General features: G+C 43.5%; 1 protein-coding gene and 1 long non-coding RNA gene across 3 annotated transcripts in view; one reads left to right on the top strand and one right to left on the bottom strand.

The window, feature by feature from the left end:
- LOC309370586 overlaps positions 1–9,981 on the bottom strand; it is a 147,457-nt gene extending 137,476 nt beyond the window's left edge. The window contains exon 1 of the long non-coding RNA XR_014168620.1: positions 9,013–9,981. This is a non-coding gene — a long non-coding RNA (uncharacterized lncRNA). The remainder of the gene's footprint in view (positions 1–9,012) is intronic.
- On the top strand, positions 340–13,456 carry KLHL30 (kelch like family member 30). 2 transcript variants are annotated; one of them, XM_081912453.1, is made up of 8 exons: positions 340–491; positions 2,061–2,904; positions 3,694–3,853; positions 5,295–5,381; positions 5,907–6,062; positions 6,713–6,901; positions 9,988–10,133; positions 12,245–13,456. In XM_081912453.1, the coding sequence occupies exons 2-8, from the start codon at positions 2,131–2,133 to the stop codon at positions 12,491–12,493; spliced, it is 1,761 nt and encodes a 586-aa protein (XP_081768579.1). In that variant the 5' UTR covers positions 340–491; positions 2,061–2,130; the 3' UTR covers positions 12,494–13,456. The 2 variants fall into 2 exon arrangements, with proteins under 2 accessions (XP_081768579.1, XP_081768580.1); XM_081912454.1 differs by having other exon boundaries at positions 393–491; positions 2,067–2,904.
- The last annotated feature ends 207 nt before the right edge of the window (positions 13,457–13,663 follow it).

Genomic DNA, 13,663 nt, shown 5'->3' with positions numbered 1-13,663 from the left:
CAATGTAGATTTGTTGCATACTTTTTGCCCCTGAAATGCACTTCTTGAGAAACTGATTTCATTCTGAAAAGAAAAACTCGTTGCAGATTGATTCTGCATTATCCCAGCACCGTGCCTATTTGAAAACAGATGTAAGTGCACAATCTCTTGAGCAGCTTCATATCTGCTTCCAATAGGCACATGACATGCTTTCCTTCCAATGCCGTCGTCTTCTTATCTCTTCGTTGGTGTGTTGCTTTAAGAGCAGGTGGCCTGGAGAGAATAACTGTCAACACACTTCCCAGCCCTCTCTGGCTGTAAGCCTCAGTCTAAATATATATATACATACAGAGAAACAAGCATTGGTTGCCTCCAGCCTACAACAGCCTTAAAAAAAACACACCACCCAAACCACCTCAGGGTAACTGCCTCCTCCCAGGGTCAAGGCAAGCCATTCCCCAAGCATTATTCGAGCTCCGACTGTCTGGCTGGATGTAAGAGAAGTTAACAAGGTAAGAACCGGAGGCCAGACGGTTTTGATTTCTGGCAGGGCTGAATGGGACAACATGAGATGAGAGGGAACAAGCAAACTGGATTTGGGAAGGTGGAGCTGTCAAGTCAAAAATAGTGTACAGGCCATTAACATGAGGCACAAGGAGCTGCCACAGTTAGAAGCCATTATCTGTAAGGAAGCGAAGTATCAAACTTTTGCAGAGATCAAATACCAAGAAGTTCTTATCAATGCAGCACTGCTGAACAGCAAACTACTGAGAGGCAAGTTTCCTGGATATCGGGAAGGAAAGGGGGTCAATATAACCACTAACTAAAATGAGAATATAACCACTAATATTGTTACTGGGGATTTTATTATCAGTAGTCTTTTGCTACTTAATATGGCATAAGTCCAATATTCAATTACTTTCTAGGTCAGCACTGAGGACCCGGTAGAGTAGATTGGGAAGGCAGGAACAAAAATATACTTACCCGCCTCCCCCACCAAATTTCATTGCTTATGAACTACGAACTTCCTTTATTAAGAATGACAACTGGAGTAAGACTGCTTACAATACTGTTTTGTCTCCACACATCATATACGGCACTGTGTGTGTCATGTTTCTGTGGAAGCTCATAAAAGCACCGAATTTGTTATTTAGGGTCATAGGAGAAGGAAGCTCGATAGCAGAGCAATTGCTTTGTGTACAAAATGCCCCAGGTTCAATGCCTGGCATGTCCAGGTAGGGCTGGGAAATCAGGAATCCTGGAGAATTGCTGCCAGCCCGTGTACACAATACTGAGCTAGATAGGCCCCATGGTATAAGGCAGTTTCCTAGAAACAGAATTCAGCAGCCTTCTGGTAACTTTAGTTTTCATTAACACAACAGCCCACCATCACAATGAAGATGGGAATGAAAGTGTTTGGGCAAAGCTGGTAAAGCCATAAATGCCATAGTGGGCTCCTGGAGGGACTTTTGGTGGCCTTCCTTCCTCACAACTAGAAAAAGCAGGATAAATTATGCAAACTAATTTACAGAGAGCCAAGGTAGCTGTATTGGTCGGTAAGTACCTTTATTGGGAAGAACAAAAAAGTCACAAAAATGTGGCAAGCTTTCAATTACCCAGAATGCTTCATGAAGCAAGATGCAGCTTTCTCTGTTTTTGAGAATGCCATTTAAGAAAGTGGAGTTTCAGAACAGAGAGATTTGAATAAGGTCTGTAGCTCATTCCTTGTTCTATGCAAGGAAAATGGACAGAAGTACTTTTGAGAGTCTGAAAGCTTTCAGGGTTGGGGGACATCAGTATAGATTTTTCCTTTGTTATCCCTGCAAGTTCCTTGTAGATACTTTGATCAGGACACACACATATGGCACTGGTTATATTCAGTTGTTTTAGGGTACGGGGTTATATGCCTAGTATTATTATTTGGACATACCAGGTCACAACAGTTTGCGCTTCCTTTCAGGGAGTTCCATTGATCCAAAAATGTCACTATGGAGATTTCACTTCAAGTCATGATTGAGGAAAAATATTTCCCATTTGAACCACAAAACTTATTTACTTCTTTTTCTTTGCTTTCTGATTAGGACTAGGAAAAGTTTGTTTTTCATTGAAGTCATTTAAGGCCATTTCCGACGACAGGAGTGGAGCACCAGCATGGTGAGGAACATCGATGACTTCGATTTTTGCCTTCCATCCCACCCGCAGTCTATTCTGGAAGGACTTCAGACCCTTCGCTCCAATCCAAAACTCTCAGATGTCACCTTGATAGTCGAGGGACATGAATTCCCCTGCCACCGCAGTATCCTAGCCCTCTGCAGCCACTATTTCAATGCCATGTTTGCTGGTGACTTCTTGGAAAGCATTTCAGCTCGTGTAGAGATCAAAGAGGTGGATCCAGCCATTATGGAGACCTTGATTGACTTTGCTTACACAGGGAAGGTGACCATCAACCAAAGGAATGTGGAAGCCTTAATTCGGACATCCAACCAACTCCACTTCCCCGTCCTCCGGAAAGTCTGCAGTCGGTACCTGAGGCAGCAGATGGATGCGACCAACTGTTTGGGCATTTGTGAATTTGGGGAGCTGCATGGTTGCCCAGAAGTGTCATCCAAGGCCTGGTCATTTCTGCAGGAGAATTTTGAACTTGTGTCTCAACAAGAGGAGTTCCTTCAGCTATCCAAAGAGAGGCTGGTTATCTACCTGTCCAACAACTTGCTCCAGGTACAAGAAGAGCAGAGTCTAGTTGAGGCTGTGCTGAGGTGGGTGAAGTATGAAAAGTCTGCTAGAGCCATGCACCTTCCAGAACTCCTTGATCTAGTGCATCTGGTTTCATTGCCAGATCAGTACCTGCAGAACCTCTTGTCATCAGAACCACTGATTCAAGAATCGGAGGCTTGCAAGACCATCATCACTAGACATCGTAGCACGGTCAGTTCTTGGAGGCACCACAGTACCCTGATTAAGCTCCAGTTTCAGCCCCAAAGCTAGAAAAGGGGTGCTGTGATCCAATAGCTATAGGTGTCCTTAACTGGCGTGCCTAGAATCTGTGACTGTTCATCTTGGTATGCCAACTTCTTGTTTGAGATAAGTTTTCATTTCTTAATTAGCTATGAACTGTCACCTTTGATTGGCAGTGGAAGAGTTCCTGACCTTTCCCCACTAATTCCCCTCTTTCTTCTCCTCTTCCCACCCGCCCATCCATCACTAAGTCCATTGACTCAGGAGGAACAAGGGTGTGTGTGCATGCAGTTTTCCTAGAGATGCCACTGTGAGGAGCAATGACTGACTCCTTGGTGTACATGGATTATGGTTATGTCTCTCCCAAAAACAGTTATAATTGGATCAGTACCAAAAAGGATAGTTTATTTAGATGGGCCTATCTGAATTTAAAGTGATCACAATTCCAGAGAAACACGTTAAATACTTTGTTCTAGCCCTTGTATTTTAAGAAGAACGTTTAAAGTATGGTCCAAGTGTTCCTAAATCAGTGCATCCAAATTAGTCTAAAAAATAGTGGGAAGTGGCAACAACCATCTGTGAGGAAAGGAGCTAGAAGTCCCTGCCATGGTCTAGTATTTGCAGTGAAGTATCCCAGAGTTTTATTTGGGAATTTTGCTTTACTGAATTACATCATACAAAGTCATTGTATAAAGTGTTGGAGAAAGGGGAGAGGTGTTGGGCTTCCAGAATCATTGGGGTTTTTTTCCCTTGTCTCAGTTGGAGAACAAGCCATTTGTCCAGCAGAGACTGAAGGCCCTGCCACAAAAGCTTGAGGAGGTTCTAGTGGTGGTGGGAGGCAGAGCTCTGGAAGAGAATGAAGAAGATGAACAGCAACCACTAATCTCCAGGAATTTTGCCTTTTATAACACTAAGACTAGTAAGTACCTGTCCCCAAACAATGTCAGAATTGCACTCTCCAGCTCAGAGCATCTTTACGTCAGGGAGCAACTAGGCTCACGGTGCTAGGCACTGCAAGGGGATGGCAACAACTGAACTGGTGTAGCGTTTAGAGGTAGGGGAAATACAGTCTTCACCTTGGTACCTGTTGCTATCATCTTTATGAGTTGGCCTTTACAGGGTAGATCATGCTTGATGGTGCCACTCTGTAGTGTTTTGGGGAAATGCATGTTTCCAGACCCTTGGTGGTGGGTGGATGGAAAAGATGAGACCTGAATCCCTCAGAAACAAGACAGAGAACCAATTATTGCAGAATAACCAGAATTTGAATACAGAGGGCCTAGTATACTACAGCTCTCATCAACCCCAGCAAGCACAACCAATGGTCAGGGTTGATGGAACCGGTATTGCAACAAAATCCAGAGGTCCTGCCAGTTATCTCATTGATTTTGTGTACACCAGTCAGGTTGTTTTAGCTCTTAGCAAGCAGTTTGGTAGAATATTACACGTGCAGTTGTCTTTCTAACACAGCCCCCTGCCAAAAAAAACTACAATGGGCTGGAAGTTTAACTTCATTTGCTCCTTTTGCTTTCTTTTCCTTTACGGAATTCCTCTGGAATCAACAATAAAACCTCTCACCCTTCCTCCACAGAGTGGTTCCACTCTTTTATTGTTATTTATTTATTTGGTGATTATCCCGTTCTTAGATTTGCCTTTATCTTGTGGCTGTTAAACGAAAAAGTTTGAAAAATATAGGTATATAAACATTTAACATTTAGACTTGCCATCTCAAAACACCTAACATTATCCAAAGCCACTTTCTGTAGCAGAAACACTGGCGAGGGCAGAAGCAACCATGCCTTGGACTTTGACCTAGAATAATGCAGGCACCGACAAACAAGGATTTCAGTATGATGTAATGCTCTGTGCTCTTTTAGCGTTGGTGCCTGCTGAGCAGCTGCATTCATCTCAGGCCAATGTTGACGTTGGAAGCTGTCGGGCAGGCCTGCAAATGCAGCGCATTGGGTAGAAAAACTAATTTGGAGAAGAGGACCTTTCTCATCGTTGGCATTATCTACGCAATATGATGCAATCGGAATGTATTCTGATAACACTGTGAACAATGAAGCAGATAATGACCATAGATAATTACCTTCAAACTCACATAGGTTTGGATAGGACTGTTTCAATATGGAAAAGTTCCATGGAAAAGAAGTACATTTGGTCTAATCATATCACTGCCATGGGTCATGGTCTTGATTTAGGGTAGTACTATGGAGTGATGGAACCCATAGGGGGCAAAGTCTCTTCACCTGAGAGCAGTAAAGAGTCTCAGAAAAACTAGAGCGTTTACTGGTTATACTGGTTACCTGGTTATAACACTTTGAGGGCCACTTACATATTTGGTTCTATTATTTCAGAAAGATGGAATGCTCTGCCTGATTTTCCAGACTACAATAAATGGGGTTTTTCTGTGATTGCTCTAAATAATGATGTTTATGTCACAGGTAAGGATAATGCTCTCTCCAAGTCTATGTTGTTACTAAGCCTTTGAACCTTTTCGGCGTGTTCCCATACTAAGACATTCTGCTGAGATCTTGGGAGGATGGATTTAGTTGTTTGGCGTATGTTCTGGTCTAAAACAGATAATTTAAATCAGGGCAGCCAGATTGCATCTAATAAAATGTAAACCGAACCACAACCCACCATTTTGAGTCATATTTTGCTCACAGATTCCACAGGATTTTCAAGAGAACCAGAACTCCTATCAAAAATATCATGAGGGTGTTAAAACTGGCAGCGCGATCCCAGTGGGGTGCCATCGTGGCTGCCCCTCCTCCCACGCTGGGCACCATGCCCAATGACGCGTACCAGCCCCGCCCCTACCTGCTCTCTGCCCCCTGGTGCCAGAGCATGAAGCTCCGCCACTGGGTGTTAAGCCATAATAATGTATTAAGCCGTAATTTTGAAGTGCTTGTACAAAAGTGGCTACTAGGACTCTGTGTAAGTATGATGGCTATTTCTGTTTTCAGGTGGCTCCAGAGGATCACGAAATGACACGTGGTCAACAACTCAGTCCTGGTGCTTCTGCCTCAAGGATGGTGCCTGGAAGCCCATTGCACCAATGCTGAAGCCACGAACCAACCATGCCAGTGCTGTCCTCAACGGAGAGATCTATGCCATTGGTGGTAGGGAATGAGATCTGTAACATGGGGGACTCTCGCTTTACGTGCATGGGAACAACAGGCACTAACAAGGATGAGGCTGGTTTAGTGTGGACAATATTATAATGTGCCTTCTGGCCATTCCAAATCCCTATACTACAGCTTGAGCAGAAGAGCCTGCCTTTGTAGGACTGAATTTCATACAGAAGGTTGTGTCTAATTCATTTATATTCAGAGGACTTGGATGCTTAAGAGCCAGTGTGGTGTAGTGGCTAAGAGCAGTAGTCTCGTAATCTGGGGAACCGGGTTCGCGTCTCCGCTCCTCCACATGCAGCTGCTGGGTGACTTTGGGCTAGTCACACTTCTTTGAAGTCTCTCAGCCTCACTCACCTCACAGAGTGTTTGTTGTGGAGGAGGAAGGGAAAGGAGAATGTTAGCCGCTTTGAGACTCCTTCGGGTAGTGATAAAGCGGGATATCAAATCCAAACTCTTCTTCTTCTTAAGTCCATCGATTTCATTGGTGTACTGTGACTATGATTTAGTTGGAGACACAACCCAGACCCTACATATTAGACTCGTGGGTTATTTTAGCACTAGTGTTGCTCAGTGCAAATATCTGTAGGCCTCGACTGTGCTCAAACCTCCTTTCCCCCCACTTCTCACATTGTCTGTAGGCACCGCGGTGGATGTTGTGGAGGTGGAGAGTTATGATCCTTATAATGACAGCTGGTGCTTTGTGAGCCCTGCCTTGAAGTACGTCAGCAACTTCACCATCGCCGGGTGTCTTGGGAAGTTGTACCTCATTGGCTCTTGTGCTGTCAAATACAACGCATTAACCCTGCAGTGTTACAACCCTGCAATAGGTAAGAAGGAACAGAGGGGAATGTGTATGAATGGCTTTTCCAAAGCAGGCCATGGGCTTACTGAGCAGGCCAAGGGGCAGGTGCAAAACCAGAATCCTTTCTATTCTGCAATCTTGGAAATGGGCCCTGTGGCAGGGGCTTTGCTAGGTACTTAAAAGACCTGGGGCATAGACCCATGCAAAAATCAAAATGGCAGATGTCTGGTCTCATTGGCACTATGCTTTGTAAAATGTCCAGCCACCCTGTTTGCAGGGTGTGTGTGGTTGAAAAGGGGGGTGGGGTGGGGCAGGAGATCCAGGGCCCAGGGCAAAAGGCCCAGAGCTTGGGCAGCTAGGAATGGGGGGGGGGGGGAATTGGTTCAGTTCATACTTAAAAGAAAACTTTGTACTTTCTGAAACAATTTGCAAACCAAAACACGACTATCTTTTGAAATTTGCACCTCTCCTAATTTCACAATGCAGTTCCCCAGCCAATAAATGTGCATGAAAATGCATTTGCTAGGATAAAATGAGCATATAGTTGCATATATTGGAGAAAATAAATACAAAAACACCTTGCATTGGGCAAAATTGCTTGTAAAAATGTGTATTAGACAAAATTGCATGAAGATGTATATTTAAGGAGAATTACATACAAAAATGCTTATTTTTTATGGGGACTTTTTATATTTTAAAAAGTGCATACTGATGAGGAAATATGCTGAATCAACTTAAGACTGGAAAAGTGAGAGGAAATGAAAGAAAGTGAAATTGATGTGAAACTGAATTTGCCCATTCCTACTTTTGCCCATTGCCTCCCTTCTCATGCCCAGCAATGCTCCCTGCTCTGGTTTAGTTCTAAATTCCTTGTGAAAATGTTTTTGTCATCATTAGTATTGAAACTGAAGCCATTACTTCCTACCACATGTCCTTAGAAGAATATACAAGACTTGCAAAATGCTTTTCATGAGAGAGGGTGGCATGTGTGTTGAGGGACACATTACTTTTCCTCTCCCTCCCATTGGATTAAATACTATAAATATAAAACTGGCCGGTTGTTGATTTGCAGGAGAGGCCCTTTTGAGAATGCCATCACTTACAGAGTTTCACTTAATGGGCATGAGGGATGTATTTTGTGTTGCTTGCAGATTGTGAAATGCACCCCCTTCAGAGCTACGATAGTCCCCACTCTCTCTGTTTCTAGAAACAGTGTCAAGAAGACACATACTTTTAATTTGACCTTTTAGATTGCTTTTAGTACCGCTGTTGCTTGTGATGTTTTAAATGAAGCTTTATTGTTTTAAGGTTTTTATTATTATTATGTTGTTTTCATTGGTTTGGTTTGCTTAGTTTGTTTTATTGTTTTGAACTTTGTTCTCCTTGCAGCTGAGCCACCCCTACCTAAGTGCAGTGCTTTATTTTTTCATTTCTGAGTGAATGCCAACTGTGTTTTCTCCCACTTAAGAATAAAGGTGTGCATTCACGCATGCCTGTGAAGTGGGGCCTACATCTGCTGCCAGCCTCTGGTGATGACAGCCCTTGCGAATCATTCTTCCCCCATCCACAGAATAGCCCCATCTTTCGTTCTGTTTCTTGGCCATGCCAAAGTGTTGTGGAATGTGGGCAGCTCAGTTTTATGTATGCAAATATGAACAGTGGGCTTGCTGTTAATTTCCTGCTGCCCATTTGACCTGTTTGAACCCTGATGCTGCTTTGGTATGGCTTTTTATTTCAATTTGTCTTATGTCCCAAAAGCTAATTTATATGGGGCGGAGGGAGAAGTTGTTAATGGGGTGTGACTTCCTGTACTGGCTCACAGCCCAGAGTATCTTCCGGCAGCTAATGCTAGACTTCATTTGTGTCTTTCTGCTGGAGACACAGCCTGCTCCACTTCCTACTTCAGTTTCTGGAGTTGCTCCTAGTGCTCCTTGATCCAGCTGCCTGTACAGTGGTACCTCGGGTTAAGAACTTAATTCGTTCTGGAGGTCGGTTCTTAACCTGAAACTCTTCTTAACCTGAGACACCACTTTAGCTAATGAGGCCTCCCACTGCTGCTGCCGCACGATTTCTGTTCTCATCCTGAAGCAAAGTTCTTAACCTGAGTACTGTTTCTGGGTTAGCGGAGTCTGTAACCTGAGGTACCACTGTACTTAGATGTGCAAGTGATCTATTTGCCACGTCTTTTAGAAAAACTCTCAGCTAGCATCAATTTGCTTCACATAATCAGGAAAGGTATTTGGTACGATGTGACTCAGGTTTAGTTGCCTGTGGGGGCCGTGTGACAAACTGCAGCACCTTCCATTTTTGTCTCATGATGTTATGCTATATAGGAAGGACGTCGTTGATCCGTTTGCCATGTCAGCTCCCACCCACAAGCCCATCTCAGGATGTTACATAGCAAGCACTAATAGTACCTTGGTATTCTTGATACCTTGGATACTTTTAAATGTGGCTTTTATTCATGTTCTCTTACACTGCCAGAAGACCTCATATACTCCTTTGGCTATTAACATAGAAGAGCTCTGGCTCAGTGGTAGGGCTTCTGCTATGCCTGCAGAAGACTCCCTGCCATCTTTAGGTAGGGGAATGCCCCCCTGCCAGAAACCCTTGAGGGCCACTGCCAGCCAGTGCACGCAATACTGAGCTAGTCGGACCAATGGTCTGACTCAGTAGAAGGCCGTTTCCTGTGAACCTATGCAGACGTTGTTTTTCTGTGATTCTCTTGCTTCCTAGCCCAGTAAAGGCAGCAGTGATGATGGGAATGATGTGATCAAAAGTACAACAAAGTGTTGAAAACTTACATAAACACACATGTCTATTGCAGCCAGGCTGAAATCAGGACAGGCTGTTTCACTGACGCTGGTTTTACATGTAAACAAACCTGACCTTTGCAGGACTGATCTAGGGCAGTCTCTTGTGACAATCTGCCCCTGCACCATTTCTTGTCCATCTTCCTTTTTAGCTCCCCCATCCCCTGAGATTCATATGTCATTCTAATATAGAATGTTTTTAATATATAAAATTATTATTATTATTATTATTATTATTATTATTATTATTATTATTATTGCTGCTACTACTATTATTACTATTATTGTTATCTTCTAGATGTGTGGAGTGTAATTGCATCCCCTTTCATCCCCAAATACCTCTCTGCTCCTCGATGTGCCTCTCTGCATGGAGCCATCTACCTTATTGGCGACAACACAAAGAAAGTCTATGTGTATGATCCAGATGCTAATATATGGCAGAAGGTGGGTAAGGGAGTAATGTTCTTTCACCACTGTTTCCAGGGAAGATCTGTGGCTGTAGCACCCATAGAAGTAAATACAGATTTCTATGGCCTATAGGTTTGTTATGGGGAGCGGGCGTTTTAAAATGCCGTATTTCTTTCCTCTGCTTCCCCCCCTTGACAATTTTCCAGAATGCGTAACCCAAAGTAATATGTGAACAATGCCTGAAGGATGAGTGTCCATGTTCCAGCATGGCAGGAAGCCTATTCCTTGAGTGAGGATACCCCTGGTAGCAAGCACAGCATGGCCTGTTCCTCCAGCCTGTTTGGCTTCAGTGAAGATGTGTGTAATGTTGTTGGAGGGTTGGTTTACGCAGCGTCATCCTCAAACCCTGCGGCAGCTGTTTGCATGGCGTCAGTGCTCAGCTGACTGTGTAGCGCCCACTCCAGTCCTCAGGACAGGTGCAAAGAATGCCCTGCCAGTCTCTCCATCCCCGTAGATCTATGAATAATGGTTAGTGCCGTCAGTTTCCGGCCTTCCATTGGTTATGCTCTTGACGGCGGCCTCTTTAACACTTTCATGGCAACATCTTGTCATCAAGCAGTTTCACAGCAAGCGTTTTGCCTGGTTGGACCCAAGAACTATTCCTCTGCCACTTCGCCCGGTGATCTTTTCATGGTGTTCTTCAGGAGAGGTTAATAGAAGTTAGGACAAACAAGAATATAGCCCAGCCTTGTTAATAGTGTAACTACATACAGTTGCGGGGGCGGGGGGAGACAGAGAATAAAGGAGAGGGGTGACTTTTACAATTCAAAGGACTACACCACTGGTGGCCAGTCTTTTCGGTAGGTGTAAGTTCACAGTATAGCAGAGGCATCATAGTACACAGGCAGCCTCCCTCTGTGCTTCATGACAGTTTAGCATCTTCTCTACCGAGCTGGGAAGCAGACAGCAATGTGGTATTAAAGAAATCAGCTGGCGTGCAGCCCTGACCTTATGCCACAGGCTCAGGGGTCACCCTGCCACAAACTCCTGCTGCATCCACCACTTCTGGCATATGCGCCCTACTAGATTGGACACCCATTGATATGCCGTATCAGGAATGGCATGTCTATACATGCCTAAACATAGGCAACGAGACAAGGTGAACTCAAGTATATGTAGCATTTCAGATTTGCTTAGCTTAGTAGACAGAAATAGGTAAATGTGTCAAAAATGTATAGTTAGAGTGTGCTTAAAATGCATATATTCAAGAAAATAGAAGGCATTCTATTAGGGGAAATTGCTTTGTAAAAATGTGCGTATTAGACAAATTTGCTTACAAAAATGTGAACATTACAAGAAAATTACACTAAAGTGCTGAAGAATTTCCACGATGTCTTTAAAAAAAATCTGCAAACCAAATTTAAGAGTGGGAAAACAGAGAAACTGAAATCAATCAGTTCATCCATCTCTAATCATGCAATACTATACACACTTACCTAGGAGTCAGTCCCACTGAATTTAATGGAACTTGCTTCTGGCTAGACATGCCTAGAATTGCACTGCTAATGCCTTTGGAATTTGAGCTCTTAACTGAATAACGTTGTTAATATACAAATAAATATATCCTGCATTCATGTAATTGTAGATATATTCTTCGCTGCCTTTGCAAAGAGTCTCATCCTCCAATCTGAGGATGGTTCACATGCTTCTCCATCACACACGTGTGTCTTGGCCTGTTCTCTGAAATACGGGCTACTATAATCAAACTTTTTGCATCCCACATTTCAAGCAAGAGATGCTAAAGGACCCCATTTGGACTTTTCTGCTGAACAAGGTATCTAAGGCTAGTGTGTACCAAATCAAGCTTTTTTACCTCTTATAGAAATACCCAGACAACAACTTAATAACTCTGCTAAGGAAAGGGTGAGAGACACCCCCCCCCCCGCGGTTTGATGATATTAACTTGCACTATATTTTTCAGCCACTGGATGGCAGCACAAACCCCCCATCTTATGATTCCATCAAGGAACTAAGTGCAAACTGTATGTTGCCAATCTGCTGTCTTGTTTACAGGGGTTTCTGCTGCGGTTGTTGTATATGATTTGCCACATAAACACAGATCCAAATCATGTCCACTCTGTTTGCAGGTGCAACAGCTTCACACCCTCCACGAAAACGGAGGGATGGTACCTCTTGGAGGTAAACTCTTTGTCACCGGAGGATACTGGAAGGGCATGGATGGCGACTATCAGGTGGAGATGGAAATTTATGACTGCACTAAGGATGTCTGGAGAAGGGAAGGAGCCCTCCCATGCTTATGGCTCTACCACAGCTCCTCCTCTATCTTCATGGATACTTCGAGGTGGAGGGAACCTTTCCTAGGAGACCATTTGTGAACAGAGGGTGGAACGAGGCCTCACAGCACAGCAGCTCCTGCCACAAGTTCGGAAAAGGAACAGAGTTTTCAGTATCACACTTGTACACTTCCTTTTGCCTTTTTTGTTCAGACCGTTTGAATGGTTCTATTCCCCCTTCCCCCCACTACAGCTCTTGTTGGGCTGAATCACCTCGCCCACATAATTAGGATGGATAACTTTGGTCACAGCACTAGCACGAAAACACCAGTGCAGAACGTGAAATGATAACCTGCCTTTATAAATTGCAAGAAGCGAGGGGTTAAAACAAAAAACCCTGCAATGGGCATATCGTCAGAAACAAAAGGCTGTGTTAACCTCTATGGTTAAACATAGTGCCAGGCTGCCTTGACAAGTGTCTACCAACATAATGTGTGAATTAGGAACTTACAGAACTTAGCCAAGAAAGCTTGGCAATTTTTAAAACATTGTTCGGTGTCCGTTCTGGAATGATGCTGCAGCTGAGACCTGAGAGATTCCAGTGCACAACACATGATGAATATTATGCTCATTATGCTAAAGAACCTGACTTCCCTGAGCAATGCTGCCCGCAGTTAAGTGTGCATAAGTCCATTGATGTCCTTGATTGCTTCACTCTATTGGACTGTGGCCAGAGTCCGAAAGGGGCTAGATGTAACGTGAGCCAGCTCTAAATTAAAACTAGAAGTCTCTCAGTGCTAATTTGAGATCTTGGTGACTAAGATCGATGAGTGACATTAGTGACCCATTTATCAGAGGTTTCTCTGGTTTCTCTGGAATTCTTATTTTTATATCTGTTTTTATTGCCCTAGGATTCTTTCTGCACTTCACGAGGCACATTTTCTGTTCAGTTTAAATTATCTTGCATGTGGACTGTATGAATTTTACCTGTAAAATGGAGACTCACCTCTTCCTGTTGATTTCTACAATTCATCAGTATGGTCAAGAAATCTGACAATAACTTCATCATCAATTATGTAGTTTTTTCTTTCTACTGTTGGTGCTTGATTAAGTAACTATTTTCTTTTAGGTAGGTTTTAAATGCTGGACAGTCACAGAATCCCCCTTCCACCGTCATTATAGGAGTGTTTTATATGAATCATACATATGTAGCTGACACAAAATGCGAAGGAGAATTCAGTATAATGTTGACAGGGGACGTGGGTGGTGCTG

The sequence above is a fragment of the Podarcis melisellensis genome (assembly GCF_964234715.1).
Source record: "Podarcis melisellensis genome assembly, chromosome: 5".
NCBI lineage: Eukaryota > Metazoa > Chordata > Lepidosauria > Squamata > Lacertidae > Podarcis > Podarcis melisellensis.
The sequence above is the reverse complement of the archived record's forward strand: the minus strand, read 5'-3'. Positions and strand labels throughout refer to the sequence as shown.